This window comes from Xiphophorus maculatus, chromosome 23, assembly GCF_002775205.1.
Source record: "Xiphophorus maculatus strain JP 163 A chromosome 23, X_maculatus-5.0-male, whole genome shotgun sequence".
In the NCBI taxonomy this organism is placed as follows: domain Eukaryota; kingdom Metazoa; phylum Chordata; class Actinopteri; order Cyprinodontiformes; family Poeciliidae; genus Xiphophorus; species Xiphophorus maculatus.
In genome coordinates, this window is record NC_036465.1 from 11,274,049 (window position 1) to 11,292,322 (window position 18,274).

An 18,274-nucleotide genomic window follows, 5' to 3' on the forward strand; every position below is an offset into this window, starting at 1 on the left:
AATAATATAGTAGATAGCCATAATTCAGAATGGGGAAGTAGCCAGTGTATAAATCAAACTTGGGCTTAATCAAAACACATCAGCACAGACTCTACATTTGGTGCAAAGAAAAACAGAAACTGCGAGAAGGGTCATAAATCACAAGGTATAATATTGATCACTGCAGATATATTCAGCCCCTGTCCTGAGAGGTCTGAGGTCAGCGCCAGCATCAAATCAGGAATGTGAAGGGTCGAAGGCTTCAAAACTGACTGCACCTGCACCCTGTGGTGAGCATGGATTTACTGAGCTATACGGTAAGCTCCTGAAAAAAGAGACGCACCCAAAAACTCAAATCTACTGAGCAACTTTCACAGACAAAAGGTAAACAAATTTTCTCATAACTATAAAATCTTGAAGAGTTTATGTTGTATTTCACTTCACAAACAAAAGAACTGTAGCGGATAACCTACTGATAAATCCCAACTGAATGTATTTTTCAGTAGAATAATACATCTGGAGAAGCCATAAGAAGTCCTGTTTAAAGTTTGTCATGTAGTGAACATGGCGAGTGTGTGGGTGAAGGTACTCTGGTCAAATGAGACCAAAATATTTTTTTATATATGCAAAAAAGCTACGAATGGTGGAAGACAAACATAGCACAAACAATCCACAGTGATACTGATGGCATCATGCTGTGGGACAGGGAAGCTGGTCATAGTTGATGGGAAGATCGATTAGAGAACTCCAAGAGGAAAGTATTTTGTAAAAGATTTGACACTGGAGGGAGGTTTGCCTTCCAGCAGCAACATACAGCAGATTCATCCATCTTCCTGATCTACAAAATGAAAATTGCTTTTGTCCCCGAGTCTTGGTTTAGCATGCAAGTATTTTTTCTGAGTCAAATTAAAAGTGGTCCAATGGCAACACATTTAGCCAATATAGTCACCATTATGTTGCTTTTATTTATTCAAGCCCGGTTTTAATATCATTTCCTGCATTTATAAAATGGATACGCTTTCTCACTACTATTTTTGGTATTTAGGTTATTTTCTCAAGAGGACCCCAAGGCTCCATGTTTACATATGTGACCAGTTGCTAATTTAGATTGCTGCCTGTGTGTTAGAAAGGCCTAACCCTAAACTAATGTTCACTGACCGTCTCCATTAAATCTGACTGAGCTTGAACTAGTTTTAAAAGGAAGAATGAATAAAAATCTTGATCTCTAAATGGAACATCATGTTTTTGTAAAATATCCTGAAAGCAATGTAGTTCCCTTTACTTTACAAAAATGCACTAAAATATCTCAGTCTGTCATAACAATCCAATAACAATAAGTTTGTTTGCCTTATAAGTGAAAGAGTTACATTAGTATGGATAATCTTACAAAATTTCAAGTGTCAAAAACCACTTTTTTAAAGGATGACTTTTACTTTCATTTCTGGTTTTGTTTTGACACATTCAGGCTTCCAGAGATTTGCCTCGTTTCTGAAACTTATTAAGTCTTGACGCCAGTTTAACTCAGAAGTTTCTGCACTTCCCCTCAGCTCATACCAGACGGCCTTCATTGCAGCTATATTAAATAAATATTCATAAACTGCTACACATGCTCTCCAGCGGCTTCTCAAACACATAAAGCTGATTACAACTGCATCTACATACCCTCCGCTCGAGTGCGAAGATCGGACATTGTTCTCTGGACGGGCGGCATCTCTCCAAGCACAGCCGAGTGACGGCACCTGTCAAGCGGCCGAAGCTCGTGGGTTCTGCACCCTGCGGCGGCGGCTGGTGCGGCTGCTTCTCGACCGTCAAGGAATGTCGAAACCCCGTCTGAAATGCAGCGGAGGAGCCTCTCTCATGCGGACAGCACTTTCTGTGTGCTAACGAGAGAGGCGGGCGAATTGAAAGCAGCCTCCGTTAAATTTCGCCGTAGCTGAAGGGAACATGGCTAAGCAGCCCAGAGGTTCACAAGCCCTCCAGCATCCCAGTGTCACACGGCCAGAATCAAACCGTTACACGCCTTCATTTCCTAGGGAGTGGACGCGGACTTAACCCAAACTGAAACGAGGGAAGACGGTGCCGCTTCACAATATGGACCGTACCACATGAGCTCACCGGGGGGGGAATGGAGGCGGTCGAACCAAAATTGCTGCCAGTTCTCTCCGTCTAGTAGTTAAATAATTCGGTAAACCTATGAATATAAAACACACCCGGCGTTTGATTAATCATTATGGCTCATAAAGTTTGACGTAAAAATGTTTTGTTTTTTTTCTTTAAAAATCTGCCGGTCGGAGTGAAGACCTCCCCCCTCTGCAGTAGATGTTGTTTACAAAAGGGGAGTTGGCGCATCACTGATTATTAATTTTGTTGTTTTATTGGGAATAAAGGCGAAAATAAAATTGATTGATGGATTTACATGGCACGACTGGTAAATACTGTAGACCAAGCCTTAAAGTAAATCTGAAGACATTAAAGATAATAGTTTTATTTATTAATTAATTTTTTTACTCACTGTTTGCAGTTTTTGTTACTGTAACAATCTCTCAAATAAGTTATTTTTATTTAGTGTTTTTATATTTCTTTGATAATCTACTTTTTAAGAGTTAACCAGACCCGCAAGTAATCTGTGATTTTTTTTGTTTGTTTATTTCCTGTATATAACTTGGACACTGAAAGTAGGTCAATTTCTTTTTGACAGTTGTCACTAATCTACAAGAGACTCCAGGTTTATCTTCCGCGCATAGACAGCAGTATGTTTGAGGAGCAAATGCAAAACCAAAGTTCACTTATGGAGAACTGCAGCAAAAATGTAATCTTAATCTCATCAAATCTGAATAATATCCATTATACACTATCTAAATACCAATCAGTTGTTTGGGAGTGATGCCGGAAACTAGCTTTTTCTTTTCTGACTGTTCATCAAAGACAAAATCAATCTCCTTCTACAGCCATCTCATTCCCCAGACCTAATTTCTATAGAAAACCTGTGTGGTGAACTACAGAAGACAACATAAGACAAACCAGAACCCTGAACAACAAAGGAAATACATAACACCATAGAGTCATAGTTCATTTATGCATTATATAACATTATGGATATCCAGGTTCTAATGAAAATACATACAAATAAAGCATGTATATTTCGTTGTGTCTTAAAATATGTACTCATGTAAACTTCTACGTTTATCTGTGCTTTAGAGGGCACTATGGTGATTTGAACTTAGGCCTGTGTTGGTTATCTAATCTCTATTGAAGATAAGTAAGCTAACTAAGTAATCTTGAACTGCATACATTTCTATGAGCGCCTATTAATCTTTAATGAATAAAATTGTTGGTTAAACTTTGTTTCAACTAAGACATGAGGCCTAGTAGGAGCTTGCTGTTTTTTTCCATATGAGTGAGTTTAAGATGCTTTAGAGCAAAAATAAAGAACCGATCTATTAACAAGGTTCTGACAAATCTCTGTGATTTGTATCCTCTCTACTTCACGTTTCCCTTTTCCTAGCAACTAGTATCTATTTTTTTACCTGTACTCAGGCAGGTGAAGGTTGTTGCTTATACATTAAACATGAATTTTTGAAGAAAATGTTGCTTAGTCGATCCCTTTTACAGATGATGATGCAAAACCCATAAATAAACCAGTTGAACTATCTTTTCCATAACATAACTCACAAAGTAGTGCATAACTGTGGATCCAGACCTGGATACAGACCACAGCAGCAACACTAAGCATCTGTAAGCAGACACTGCTATCAGTCATTGTGTTATTATGTGATTACTGTCTGGAGACGAGCTCAGCAGAAGATGTAATCCACAGGTGATTTACTCTGGCCCACAGTTTCCTTTATATCCTCCGTCAATGTGTCATGGTCTTGTCATGAATCGGCTGGATGCTCGGTGATCTGAAACTAGATACTTAAAAGATTGCATGCAAAAACAGAGGGAGTGAGCAGCAACCACCCCATCTCTGCTGCCTATCTGCTGTGCATTGCTTTTTGTGCTCATTCACATTGCGGTTAAAATATTAATCACAGCTCCGATGCCATTTGTGCAGCAGCAGCTCCACTGCTGTTGCTTGAGAGAACTGCAGATACACTACAGATGGATTAGGGTTTTTTAAATTTTTTTTTACAATGCTTATCTTAAGCATTGTAAAATGCTTTCAACAGAATTTCAACAGAAATAGATGTTCAACATCTATTTTTGGAAAACATTTAAGATATCCTACTTCCTTTCTTGAAATGCTCTAAGAAATGTTAAAGATTTGCATGACACATCCAGAAAATCCAAAGCAGCCATGTTTTCTAACAGAAGGTCATGCTTCATCTCATCTAAAAATAATCAGCAAACACCAAAAACGTCCATGCTTTCCCATTTTCCTGCTACAGAAACATCTCCTCTGCAGATTTCCTTTCTTTCCCTCCCCTCCACCTAATTCAACATCAGCCCACCACCACGGGGATTTGGCTCTTTAGCTCCCACCGTTGCTAAGAAACAGTGACAGGAAGCCTGCCTTTTTGACTATGTGCAAGTTGCTCTGGTTTTCTGTCTTATAGCATTCCCAGCCCAAACAATGACGCTTTCAGCCAGCTATCCAGATTCCTACTGCTGCTACTATCTGTGTCAGCTGTAAACAGCAGGAGTGATTTCATCAGCTTGTTTTACAGCTTCACCGGACCTTTTATGAGTCCACTTCCTGAAAATCGTTTATTTCGACAGAGTAAGTAAATAGACATTATTGCTGCAAGTGAATTCAAATTCAAACCTATGACCTATTTTGTCTCCTTTTAAACTGTCAGAAGAAAAATAAATCAACTGTAAATCTATTGATAAATGCCACATTTAAGTTCATGGTTAGGGATCTTCAGATTTTCTCCACAAGTTTTCAGAAGTTTTAGTGTAGGTTTGTTTTTCTAATCCTAGCAGTTTCTAAATTATATATCCAGGTTCAAATATGTACACCTCCCATAATTATTTGGATATATTTCCTCTGAAGCAAACCTTTTTTGTAGCCATTAATGAGACACTTTTCTGAGCAGAGGTCATCATAATGTATAAGTCTAGTGGCACATATCCATTTTTTAAAAACATGGTTCACATTTGAGAAGCTTAATATCATTCTGCTTCGTTCACTTTTAAATCCCTTTTAATGTGTTTTTTGATCACTGACACCATTACCATGCTTGACACCTTGACTCCAAACATACTACATGTAGCTATTGTGATGGCCATTGAACTTTTGAGTATCTGTGTTCATTTTTATGTGCTATACTTTTAAAGATGAAAATAAACCGATCAAATCCTAAAACAGACAAGTGGTGGTGAGGTGTACATTCTTAATAGGTCAAGGAAATGCTTAAGGAGACTGAAATCCTCCCATCAACAAATAAATCAGAATTATGCAGAAAAATACATTTAACTGTCTGAGTCTCTGCACTGTCTGAGAATACTTCACCACTCTACCGCTGATGCACCGCTGCATCAAACAGCGATATATTTTCAATGTCCCTAAGAAAACCCTGCTTCTAATTGATGTTGTGTCCTCTCCTTCTTTTAGCCTTTTGTTTGTCTCTGTAGTAAACCACCTGAGCCACTTTACTGCTGTTTAGAGAGGCAGCATTGGAGGAGACAGTAGAATAAAACCTGCAACAAATTTACAGCATCCATACTTAGATGGATTTTCAATCTGCTTTCAGAGAATTATGCACAAGGCTTTTTTTTCTTTAGTGGCATGAAATAAAACTGAGAGCTTATTTAAAGTAAAGACTAAACTACCAATCACAAAGATGAAACTCAGCTTCTAAAAAGAGTACATGACATGTCATCATTTCTGTTTTCCCTTCTGCTTCTGAGTGTGTTTTTACACTGAAAGATTCTTCTAAGGTGCAGAGAGAGGATATGCAACCCCTTAGAAATAGACTTCTTTTGCAAGGGACCATTTGGGATGTTTTCTAAACTAACAGATAGACCAGATAACTGGTTTATTCAACAGTTAAAATTATACCAGAGCTTTTGGTTTGTGCTTGAGCTACAGCACCTTCATGCCACTTGAACTATTTCACATTGTTGGTCAAATCACAAACTATATTGTATTTTATGGATTGTGTTTTCAGGGTGATGTGCAATCATAAGTGCACACAGTATTTTATGCAATCAAATTTTGAATTTTAGCTTCATCTGACCCGAACATCTTCTTCCACGTGTTTGGTATGTCTCCTATGTAACCAGGGGCAACAGCAAAAGAGGTTTTTTATAGCTTTCTTTCAACAATGGCTTTCATTCAGGCACTCTTACAAGAAAAACAGATAATTGTCCAGTCAACACCTTCTCCAAAAACCTGAGCTGTGGGTGTCTGCAGGTCCTACAGTTTTTTTCAGTTTTTTTTATTTTTTTATTTTTATGTATGTGCCTACAAGGGAGCAGTTTGTCTTGGTTCTCATTTCTTTAAAACACTCTTGATGGTTTATAAATCAGTGAATGGCTTGGTACCACAGTACAATAACATTCTGTTGTCACTATATCAACCTTCCAGACCGCTCAGGTCTTCTGGTTCTAGTCTCTGCATCCCCAGAATCAGAACCAAATACGGAGAATCAGCTTTCAGTTTATGTGCTCCTCTAATCTGGAACAAACTTTCAGAAAACTATGAAACTGTTGAAACACTGAGTCCCTCTAAATCATGCTAAAAATACATTTGTTTAGAGTTTCCTTCAACTAATGATAAATTAAGATAAATTAATTTAAGTGTGAATTGCATTTGTCTTATTACTTCTCTTTATTTTGTAATGTAGTGTTTCTTCTTTTGTTTTACGTTTTAGGCACTTTGAAATGTTTGAAATGCCGAAATGTGTTATGCAAATAAACTTGATTTTACTTGGTGATTTTGACTACTTCTCTAATTCATTCTCTTATCCAGCCTGTCAATCAGTGAGGACCAGCATGTTTGCAGTTGTGCCATGAAATCATTTTGGGAGCATCAGAATAAAGAAAGCTGAATAAATACACCTGACACACTTTTCAGATCTTTATTTGAAATCAATAAATTTCAATAAGGCTTGTGGTGAAATGGGACAAAATGTGAACGTTTCCAAGAGGTATAAATATATTTGTCAGGTGCTATATAAAAATACTGGCAATGTTTTTATTTACTGATTATTGATGAATCACTGATTTTAGTTATTATTTAATTGTTGACTACCTGTCAGATAGTTATTTCAATTTCTTTATTTTTTTTTCTGAGTTGATTATATCAGCTAAAAATCCTATGATGGTAAGTTTGGAGGTCTTGAAACAGAATATATTTTTTTCCCTTTTTGTCTTTGTGGATCCATGTTGTTCTCTTGAATAACTGTATCGTCCATTTTGCCATGAATTACAGTTTCCCTCAAGCCTGATTAAACTAAGATGATGATCCAGCCTTCTGGCCTGCAGCTGCATCTTGCACTCGTTTCCTATAGCTCTGCAGGGAGTGGCCGCTGGTGTAACGTTCAGCTTTGATTGAATTGTATTCTGCCCCCTTGTGGACGCTGGCCTGATGTCAGGGGAGGGTTGAAGAGGTTTAATGGGCAGCTTACTCATAAACACGAAGTCACCTTAGAGTCATTAGATTACATCTTATGCATTTGATTAAGTTATGGTTCAGTTTAAGGGCATTTCATTTCTTTTTAAGATCTAATTTATTGCAACTTACATTTAGATAATTATAATTTTCCTTCTGATGGGTCCAAATCCAAATCCTCCATCTTGTTGCTCTGTTTACAGTCAAGCTGTCAGTCAGCACTAAAATTAAAGAGCGTTTCTGCATTAACCCCTGTCCTCTAAATTACCACAGCTGTGGTGGCCTCAGAGGCCATATTAGCCTCACATATGGGAAGGACAGGCAGATAAGCTCTTCAGGTTGCTCTCTTGTCTAAATGTGTTAAAGCGAGATAAAATGGCTGCTGGATGCAATGTGGACCTGGTACATTTCCCTGAACTCCAGATAAGAAACTCTTTCTGTCTGCAGGAGGCCAAACGAGATGTTTGACGAGCCTGCCTCAGTGTTTTCATTTTTGCCCATAGCTGCACAGTGGCTTGACTGCTTCTGAAACATGTCATGAAGAGAAAACATTTTTTCTGGAAAGACCATAATTAGAAAGTCAATAATTATTTGTTGTCATGTATGAATCTATTCTACATACTGTTAAATAAGTAAATAACTTCCACATTAACAAGGAAATGTCAATAGAGTGATTTTGTAATAGCAGTGAACCGGTTGGCGACCTAGAGTCACACTTACACTAAATGTTGACTCATTTCAGCGAGAACAGCAACCAATCAGTCTCAAAGAATGACGCATAAAGGAGCTCAAAACGCATTCCCAGTGAGGAATATAACTCTCTGTAGAGTTTGTCCTTCTGTTTGGGTCCATAATGCTGAAATCTCACTGTCCAATCATCAGCTGCCACAAAAAGGAGGAGCTGTCACCGCTCTAAGATGACATGTCACATCTCCAGGGATTCGCTTCATCACCTGTTGAGCAGAGCATGGGCTTTCATACAGATGCTCTCCTGTATTGTGCTTGTGTGACACCTTATATGGCCCAGTCCTGTTTGCCCCAGTAACCTCAGTGAACAGCTGCACTCTCCCTTTGGTTGTATACTATTGAGGAATATCACCTTACTGTGTGTTATAAGTTCGGACACAAGGAAAAGCTTCCTTCACTTTAGTTTTCACATGAAAATGAAAACTTCCTACTTTAAATGTAAAAATTCACAAATAAATTAAATATCTTTTTTTTTAACAAAAGATAATGAGCAATACCTCATCAGCAAATCAAATGTAATTGTTTTTGAAAAACTATTGCAGTTACAAACAACCAATGTTAATTATAGACAGAAAAAAAAGGAACATAACATCTTTGGTTCCAGCTCCTGAACACTCAAAAAGGCCCACATCATCACACTACCACTGCCATGTTTGACTGTTAGTATCATGTTATTTTTCTAAAATGTTGTTACTTTTACACCAGACGCAATGGGACAGAAACATTTCGCAAAAGTTTTGGGGATCATCAATATATACAGTATATCATTTTATTTTAATCAGTTCAATTTATTTGATTTTAAACATCTTCACTAAATAATTGAACATGAAATGAACCTGTTATTTTTGTAAAGTGATTTAAGATTAGATTCTTTGTGAACTAGTACTTTACTGAATTTAAATAGGTTGTTGCATTGCAACAACACGGTCCGGGGTTCAAATCCCATGACAAGATATTGCTGCATGGTGATGGCATATTCTCTGTGGCACAATTCATAATTCAATGCAGCCAATAAGTGAAGTTGTAACTATACTGATAATGTAATCTTTCAATGTTACCTTACATACAGTGATCTACACCACCAGCGTGTTTGTGCATAGTTGTTTGTCTTGTGGCGACCTGTCCAGGGTCGACCCGCTCACCCGATGACCTTTGGAGAGAAACACCAGCACCCCCACGACCCTGCATGCATAAGTGGGTATAGACAATGGATGGATGAATTCTAATAAACTTTTCAACAAAACTGTGCTCAAATTCAACAAGTAAATATTTGCAATAAAGTAAGATTAATACCTCAATTTTATTGCTATGACAAATTAAAGGTGTCTGTCATGCAGCAGGAAATAGAAGTTGGCTTCATATTGGTAAAAGATTTAAAACTGCTGCATTTACACCACCAAATTATCTAAGATTGTTTTATAATCTTCTTTCAAGACAGCTAATTATTTGTTCTATTGATTTAAGAACATATAGTTTCGTTCAAAGCTTCAGTGAAAACTCTGTAAACTGTGATAAATAATTCAACGAACACTATCACTTTACTTGAGATATACCTGCTGGGTTACCATGGTAGGAATGCATATATTATTTACTGGCTGAGTCAATGTGACTGTAAGGCAGCTTACTGGCTCCCAGTCGTGTTTAGATCCCTTCACACAGCGAGGATTAAACGTGGTATTAATCCATGGCAAACAAAATACCGTGTCTGGGCTGAATGTTTACCTCCGAATGAAAGGGAAGGAGCTGAACTGCAGTGTGCTGGACCATGTAACGTGGCAGAGAGGTTGCAATGGAGGGGACAGTAGTGACGGCAGGACCGGAGAAGCCACAGAAGCGGGTGAGGTTCCGTGTGGCTTCGGGGAACAGTGGCCGGGTCCTGAAGGAGATGTTCAAAGATGAGGGGCCCTCAGACTCCCTGGATTCTGATTGCACCAGCAGCTCAGACGCCGAGCGGGCCAGCACCCCTTCTACAGCTGGAGACTTTCAGGGAAACCTGTACGGATTCCTGGGCTCGGAGCTGGACGACAGCGAGAGTGAGCCTGATGAGCTGCTCATGTACGCCGGGGCCACCAAGGACTGGATGTTCACCACCAAGAGGGTCAACATTCTCAGCAAAAACGGGACAGTTCGAGGGGTCAAACACAAAGTCAGCGCAGGTCAGGCGCTCTTTGAGAACCTTCCTGACGGTGTAAGTACCGGTTGGCCATAATCACATTATTGCCTTAGTGGTCTTAAAACTATTTTCTTTCTGAGTTCTATATAGAAGCTGCAGTACCTTGGGAAAAACATTCAAATGTTGCTAAATTACAACCTCAAAAATTAATGATATTTCATTTATTTTTATAATGGACTAACAGTAGTAGTAACAGAAAGTAGTGCACAGTTGCGGTTTAGTGACTTTTAGTGCCTTTCACATTTTTTTAGGAATAAAAAATGGTGGGCAAACCAATATATTCGGCCCCTATTACTCTGATGCTCCTAAATAAAAGTGCTGATCAGGTGAGAGAAAGATTGACCTATGAACCCTTGTACTGGAGAAATTCTATGTGTATTGGAAAACTAGCACAGGGCATCACACTGAACACATCATCCCCATGGTGAAACATAGTGGAAGCACCATGATGCTGTGGGGAGGATTTTCAATCTTGGAAGAAATTGTAGTAGAGGTTGAAAAATGTTTGAGATCCAGGTGGAGGTTCACGTTTGGACAGGGCAATGAAAACTGCGATGAAATCAAAAAAACAAAAATAATAATATGTTAGAGTGGCCTGATCAAATCCGATTTAGAATATATAGTTAAACCTAAAAGATGCTGTAAACAGATGGTCTTCATGAAGTCTCTGATTTGAGCTTTGCTACAATAAAGAGTGGGCATAAGTTTTAGCAACTGATGGTAGTTTTACAAAAACTTTGACTTAGTCATGTTTAATACAAAAATTAGTTAAATTTTGTTGTTTGTCATAATACAGGTAACTGTTTATCTGTCACAAGAAAATCCAATAAAAGTATTGATGTTTGTGGTTGTAAAGTGACAAATTTGAAGTTGGAGCTGTATAAATACTTTTAAAAAGCGCTTTTGGAGTGGAACCAGAATAAACGCTCCCAAGCGAAGATGAGCTCATACAATAATTAAAGATTAATGATCCATTTCATTAAGTGTTTCAGGAGAAACTAATCAGGTTAATGAATTCAGCACTGCTTTCTAGTATCACAGCACGTCTGCTGCGTGTCACTCCAATGCAACACTGAGCCTGTGTGCTTCCTAAATGAATGATGTGATATGAATGTAAAAGTTATTCAGGGTTATGAAACTCTTCAGCTAAGTCCGAAGTACCCAATGCAAATTATTTACTTCAAACACATATTTACAAAAAGGGGAAAACCCCATTCTAAAGAGATGGTAGATATGTAATTATCATAAATCCAGTTAGAAAATCAGTTCATTTGGGTCAAATCATAGCCAAGGACCTTAAAACAGGGATAATGGCATTCAATTAATTTTGTTAAACTGACTTGTAAATGTTTTTGAGGGCACATACAGGTCCGTTTTTGCCCATTTTTTCCCCCACAGATTATGTCTTATCACCACATAATGATAATTTTAACCAATATGTCAAAAACATATATTTTTTAAAACGCAAGTTATATCCTGCAGTTTTAACCAAACACAATGTCATAGGTGATTTACTGGGCTAAGGAGGGAAAGAACTACACTATTACTCAAGTTTTCTTTGGGGATGAAATTAAATATTGTAATTCATTTTGGAAATCAAGATCAACAAGTAACAGAATACAAGTGTCTTGAGATCCAGTGAGAAGTTATTTACCTCCTCTGCTGACAAGGAGAAAAGGGGATGAACTCTAAAGATCTTTGACAGGAGTTGAGGGAGTTTTTCTATGTAAATTAGGCAAACCTGGACTTCCTTCTGCTGCAGGACTAGAATTTAATGAAGGTGACAGTGGAGGTGAAGGGTGTATGGATTTGACATGCTGCTGTGTTGGAATGAGGTGCATTTATACTGTGACAGAGTGAGTGAGAGATTTTTTTTAGAACATTTTTTATGTACTTATTTTAAATTCAAAAACTTATTCATATGAAGATCATGATACCTTTTAACAAATTGATAAAGCCAGACGATGACGTCATAGCTTTATAAGCCTCTGATAGGTTAATTCACAACTTATACATGTATTTGAGACACAGCTATGGAGTCCTGAGTTTAAATAAGCTTAAAAACAATTCTCCAAAAAAAGCATATTGTTCACTCTTCAGGCAAATATAAATAATTTCATCAATTCTAAATAACCTAAAGCAGCAATCATGACTAGATTCAGGACAGCAAAGGAAGCATTTTATTTCTGACATAGCACAACATTTTTACTTGTATTTTAATTAGCTGGGGGGAAGGAAGAAGGACAACAGTAACACAATCCGCAATGCAGTGCAGCCAAGAAGCAAAGTTTCAACTTTACTCATGATGTAACATTCTCACCTTTCAATTTTGACTTTTCTCAGGTGCATTTACCACTCGAGTTTGGACGCATAGTGATCTACACCACAAGTTTCCGTGTGGTGAGGACCACTTTTGAGCGCTGCGAGCTGGTCAGGAAGATCTTCCAAAACCACAGGGTGAAGTTTGTGGAGAAGAACATCGCCTTGGACAACGAGTACGGGAAAGTTTTGGAGGAGCGGTGCAGACGTGTCGGTGAAGCCCCCTCCCTGCCAGTCGTGTTCATTGACGGACACTACTTTGGGGTCGGTCCCGCACACTGCTTCATAGCAGCTCCAGGCGTCGATTTCATGCACTTCTAATAGTTTGGAACTTGTTTTGCAGGGTGCTGAGAAAATACTTGGCATGAACGAATCAGGAGAGCTGCAAGATCTACTGACAAAAATCGAGGTTAGGTTTCCCCTTCAGCCAGATTTGAAAATTATATGATTAATTATAGATTGTGGCCAAATAGATGAACTAGCCAGAAGTGTGTTTCCCCCCGCTTCAGTTTGATGCAGACAAACAATAAATAATTCAGTTGTTTGCTTTGAGATTTATTGGCATAATCATTATACCAGCAAAATTTTCATGTCCCAAAGCACTGAGGTGAATTGAGTGCAAACAGGAACAATCAGCTCCTCTTACTCACTGTGTCATCAATAAAGCATGTGGAAAGGAGCTAAAAATTTCATGCACATCAATATCCAGGCATCTGTAATACAGGGGCCGTTATTTTCTTGATTTTACACAATGCAATTGGCTCCATAGTGTCAACTATAATCCCTAAAAATAAATATTTCAGCTTCCCCCTCAGCTGTGGTTGGCCTTTCTCATCCTTTGCTTTAATTTTGAATTCAGATTCCCTCCAAAAAGAAACCAAAACTAGATCCAAAACTACAATGACATTTAAGTCATAGTTTTTTTTTTAAGCCCCTGAGGGCAATTAGAAGGGTGCCGCCCTGAAAGGTCATGCATGCAAAAATTAGCCTGAAACTGTCCAAAAACATTGGTGATTGTGTGTTTACAAGCATGAACACCAAACTATTTTGAATGTTAATTCTGCGAAACTATAGGAGACTGGCATTTTGGGAAATGCACTCATTTTCTGAGTAGTGGATGAGGAGAGGATCATAGTGTACTCTGACTTTTAAATGTTAAACTAAGAAGAGATATATAAAAAAATACTTTGAAGGCCTTGAAAATAATAAACTCCTTTCAACTTTTCTCATTTCGTCAAATTTACATAAACTTAAGTGGTTCATAATTGTGAAATGGAGTAAAGGGATACTCCGTTTTCAATTAAAAACAAATACTCTGAAGAATGCAGAATTTTGTATTCTATCCATGAATTTTGTATTTTGATTACCTGTGCCTGTTAAAAAAAAATCATTCCCCACAGGATGATACAGCCACTACCTTTATTTACAGTGGGGACAGTATGTTCAAAGCAATGCAAAGTGCTAGCTTTGTGACCACATTGAGTGGATAGAAAAGTCTACACACCTTTGTTAAAAGAAAAATGTATTTGTTCAATTCAAATGAAAAACAAATTACAAACAGGCAATGAGAACATGCCCTACCTTTTTCCTTCAACCTTTTCTTGTTCTATCAAATAAAATCCCAATAAAGCACTCTTTGAAGTTAGAGTATGTGATGTAACAAAATGTGAAAAGAATTACAGTGTGAATACTTTTGAACAACTAAAAATGAAAGCCAAACAATTTGATAGTCCAGTTTGCAAAATCTGCCTGAATTTATAAACAATGAGCATTGAATGAAATCACTGTGGCCTGCAAAAAGATATGTAAAGTCTGCCTTTGAAATAGTAACATGATAATTTTAAAGAATTTTTTCACAGGTTTGCTTACATCTTGTTAAAAAGTTGTTCCATTTTTTTTTCTTTTAATCTGGACTTTATTTGCACATGGAACATAGGCACTGTTGGCATTTGAAGCCTTTATCCAGAAACTAAAACAACATTTTCTCCGCCTCTCAGAGGGTTCAGCATCCCCAGACGTGCCAGACCTGCGGAGGCTTCGCCTTCATCCCGTGCTCAATGTGCCATGGCAGCAAGATGTCCGTGTTCCGCAACTGCTTTACGGACTCCTTCAAAGCCCTAAAGTGCACTTCCTGCAACGAGAACGGCCTGCAGCCCTGTGCTAGCTGCACCTAGTGAAGACGGTGTGATGCCTGGTGGGACCAAACATCCCACTTCAGGACAAAAAACAGGAACCTGAAATGGACAGCAACACGGCCAGTAAAACACAACACAGCAGGATTCTTTCTCCATGGCCATTATTATTGTGAAAACTGGGATTTCTAATAAAATCTGCAAATTTTCCGATTGTCTCCGTGTCAGTTGGATTTCCCTGAAGCATATTTGATTTGCAAAAAAAACCCAACAAACATCCACTGAAGGGTTGTGAACTATCTTGCCCTCTGGGAAACATAAGCTTGTTAGTCAGGAGGCGTTGTAATTAACAAATCTCTTGTCACTAATCCTATATCAGACATGGTTGGATAACAGGCACTCGGGACAAACAGTGAAAGTCAAGGGCTCAATTTTCAGACAGTCGAAGGCAGCAAACTGGAACTTTGCTCACAGGGAAGCACAGAAATTAATTCAAACAGTAACATTAAAAACCCTTCAAAGAGTTACTTGTCGATGCAATGCTTAACCATCAAAAACAATATATGAGCCCTAGATTTTGTTGATATAATCTCTGTTGCCCAAGTTGTGCTTGGACACACTTGGGCAATCCAATTAAAATATGAAGCTCATATTTCATACAAATCCCTGTATGAATTTAGTCTTGATTTATCACACACAAAAAAACCTTAATTTAGTCTAAAATCATTCTAATAATGTTTAGGCTCAATGTTTGTGTATTTAAATGCCAAAAATAAGAATACTTTCAAAAAATATATTTTCTCTTGTTTTTTTAGGCCTTGCAAGATCTTGTGTCTTTGTGAATGACTGTAGCTCTACTCTCTCGACCTGAATTCTTGATCCAGGTATTATTTGAAGATGCGGGAAGAATGAATGACGAGCAAAAATAAAGAACATTTAAATGCATTATGTTTAATTTTATTAACTGTTTTATATTTTTGCTGAACATATCATGCATAAAAGACAATCTGTCCCAAAACTAAGGGAAACACAAAGCCCACATTTTCACACTATGGACTTTGTGAAGAATGCAGGGGGGGGGGGGGGGGGGGGGGGAATACAGTTTTGGTCATCAAAGAAGGTTTACAGACATTAAGATACTTCATTTACAAAGGGACAACTATCGCCTGAATTTCAAGCAGACTCACGTTTTTACAAATAAACTGATTCTTATCATCTGTATTACAAGTAAAACGGTTTTAGGGGCAGCAGCGGCTGATTTCGCTTCTGCTCCTGGCCGGCTCTGGTTGGCAGCAAATGTTGGGTCTATTGAGGAAGCGCAGATCAGCTCTCTATGCTGTCATAGCCCTGTACAATGCTGCTTGAACATTATTAGACAAGGCAGCACCGTAAAGAGGCTAAAAGCGTAGAGCAGGGTGATGGTGATCAGCAAAAATGATTCTCCTTCAAGATGCTCCTCTTCCACCTGCGATTCAACCCAAATAAGCGACCATTATTAGAACAGTTTAATTACTGAAGGCTGGTTCTCTTCATTGGCAATAAAAAGATAATTACAAAAAGCTCACAGCTTTAGTTTTGTTAGGGGTTATGAGATTCTGGGCTTTGTGATCACAGGCTTGACGTGATGGAGAAAATCTGAGGCTCCAACTGTGTAGATTCAGTGCGCCCCCATCTGTGGGGTGATTGAGATGAAAAGACAGGAGAGGGGGTTGAAACACAAATGGAAGATGCATCGAGGATTTTCACCCCCTATCACACTTCTAAAAGCCTAAAATAAAATGTATATATAAGGAATAATAAAAGCGTCATTGTGAGCGCTCAGTTGCCGGAGATGGGATGATATATGAGGCGATCAGCAGACGCGTCTCGACGCTCGTCTAATATATGATGAACCTGGTGATCCGGTTGCTATTTTTTTTCTCTCTCTCTCAATGAGCATGTATTGTGTGAAGATGGGGCGATATGAACGGAAACGAGATGGGCAGTGGCGGAGCTGACCTGGGAATGGGAAGACGAGACATGACACTGATGATACGCGCAACACCCAGAAATGTTCACACAACATTCAGTGGTTAAAAACCTGCAATGGTGGGATCGTCCGCACTGCGTCCGCTCTCCAAGGATGTGCGAAAAAAAAAAGGTTATTTCAGTCGAGTAATCGAGCGTGGTCCGGCCGCGGTGCTGTGCGTAATGTTTTTGAATGGTCGGTCAATGCGCAGACTGGTTGGAAATGACTGTTTTTATTGACGTCAGCGTAAAGGCTAGTGCCCCCCTCTCTCATCCCCACAACTGCACCATCTAATGGCTTTACATTCCAGTCAACCATCTGGGGTTCAAACAGGAAGCAGGCCCCCGAGCTGCTAAAAGAGAGGCTAGAAATTTGACTTAAGGGGCCCCAAGATGTAAACATCTGCAGAGGACAATGTCACACAAACCAAAGATATTATTGATAGTCTGCAGGTGCAGATTTAACATGAATTTAAGAATAAGCCTGGACTTCTTGAAAGGGTCCCATAAATACAACCCATATTGGTAAAAGCTGAGTGCTTAAAAAACAAACAAACAAACAAACCTGAGTGTCAACTTACCTGGCCAAAAAGGTTTTGCGTTTTGTGTTTGTATTGCTGATATGGGTTGAATTGAGTAAAACCGATTGGGACCCTTACAGAAAACCCGCTGTGAACCCAGAACCATAGAGCATGAGAAAACTCATATTTAATATATTGTGCAAGCATTTCTGGACTTGAATAAATTCTTGCATATTATGTGATGTTCTCCACAGGTTGCATTAGAGCCACATCTTAACTGCATGTATCGGTTCCCTTCAGAGTGGGCCCACATGGGCCTTAGATGCCATCTACATCCAACCTGTGGTGACAATGTCATGATCAGTTTTTTTTTGTTTGTTTCAAAGTCCCAAAAGACTCACACATGAAGCAAATGACGGTCTTGCACATTTTTACTAAGCTAAAACATATATGTGGGCCCCAAATTAATTTTGCTCTGGTTTAATAAGCACTAAAGGGTCCTGGGCAGATGATGGATTTCTTTTATGGGTCTCACTTTTGGGTTTAATATAATTTATATCAGAAAACCCAGTTAAGTACTTTGTAAACAACGTAACAACTTCAAACTACACAATAAATCTAGGGCCCATATGGGTCCCTCCTTGTACCCAAAGTTGTTTTGAATCAAATTATCTGCGATTAAAAAGGGCCCAACTTACAAGATTCAACCACAGTTTGGTTCAAAGTTCAAAATGACATTAAAAAGCTGACAATGACTTACACAGGTAGAACCAGTCAACATGTGCGTCGGTAGGGGACTTGGTGTACCTGAAGACCCATTTGGGTTCATTACATTTAA

The 18,274-nt window shown here is 38.6% G+C and overlaps 2 protein-coding genes and 1 long non-coding RNA gene across 10 annotated transcripts in view; 1 reads left to right on the plus strand and 2 right to left on the minus strand.

Annotated features, from left to right (window-relative positions):
* Nucleotides 1-2,070, minus strand: part of atp8a1 (ATPase phospholipid transporting 8A1) — a 104,221-nt gene extending 102,151 nt beyond the window's left edge. For 6 of the 8 annotated variants that reach the window (XM_005802072.3, XM_023328989.1, XM_014469909.2 and 3 more), the window contains exon 1: nucleotides 1,642-2,069. In XM_005802072.3, the coding sequence (XP_005802129.1) occupies nucleotides 1,642-1,690 (49 nt within the window). In that variant the 5' untranslated portion in view covers nucleotides 1,691-2,069. Of the gene's footprint in view, nucleotides 1-1,641 lie in introns of all 8 variants that reach the window. The other 2 variants (XM_023328990.1, XM_023328988.1) reach the window with 1 other exon arrangement.
* Nucleotides 2,071-9,957: 7,887 nt separating this feature from the next.
* Nucleotides 9,958-15,174, plus strand: grxcr1 (glutaredoxin and cysteine rich domain containing 1). Its single transcript, XM_005802094.2, has 4 exons — nucleotides 9,958-10,472; nucleotides 12,801-13,040; nucleotides 13,120-13,185; nucleotides 14,774-15,174. The coding sequence occupies exons 1-4, from the start codon at nucleotides 10,074-10,076 to the stop codon at nucleotides 14,948-14,950; spliced, it is 882 nt and encodes a 293-aa protein (XP_005802151.1). The 5' UTR covers nucleotides 9,958-10,073; the 3' UTR covers nucleotides 14,951-15,174.
* An 812-nt stretch (nucleotides 15,175-15,986) lies between these two features.
* Nucleotides 15,987-17,109, minus strand: LOC111607090. Its single transcript, XR_002752302.1, has 3 exons — nucleotides 16,989-17,109; nucleotides 16,474-16,580; nucleotides 15,987-16,373 (listed from the first exon to the last, which is right to left on the minus strand). It is a non-coding gene; the product is annotated as an uncharacterized LOC111607090 (long non-coding RNA).
* Between the last annotated feature and the right edge of the window lie 1,165 nt (nucleotides 17,110-18,274).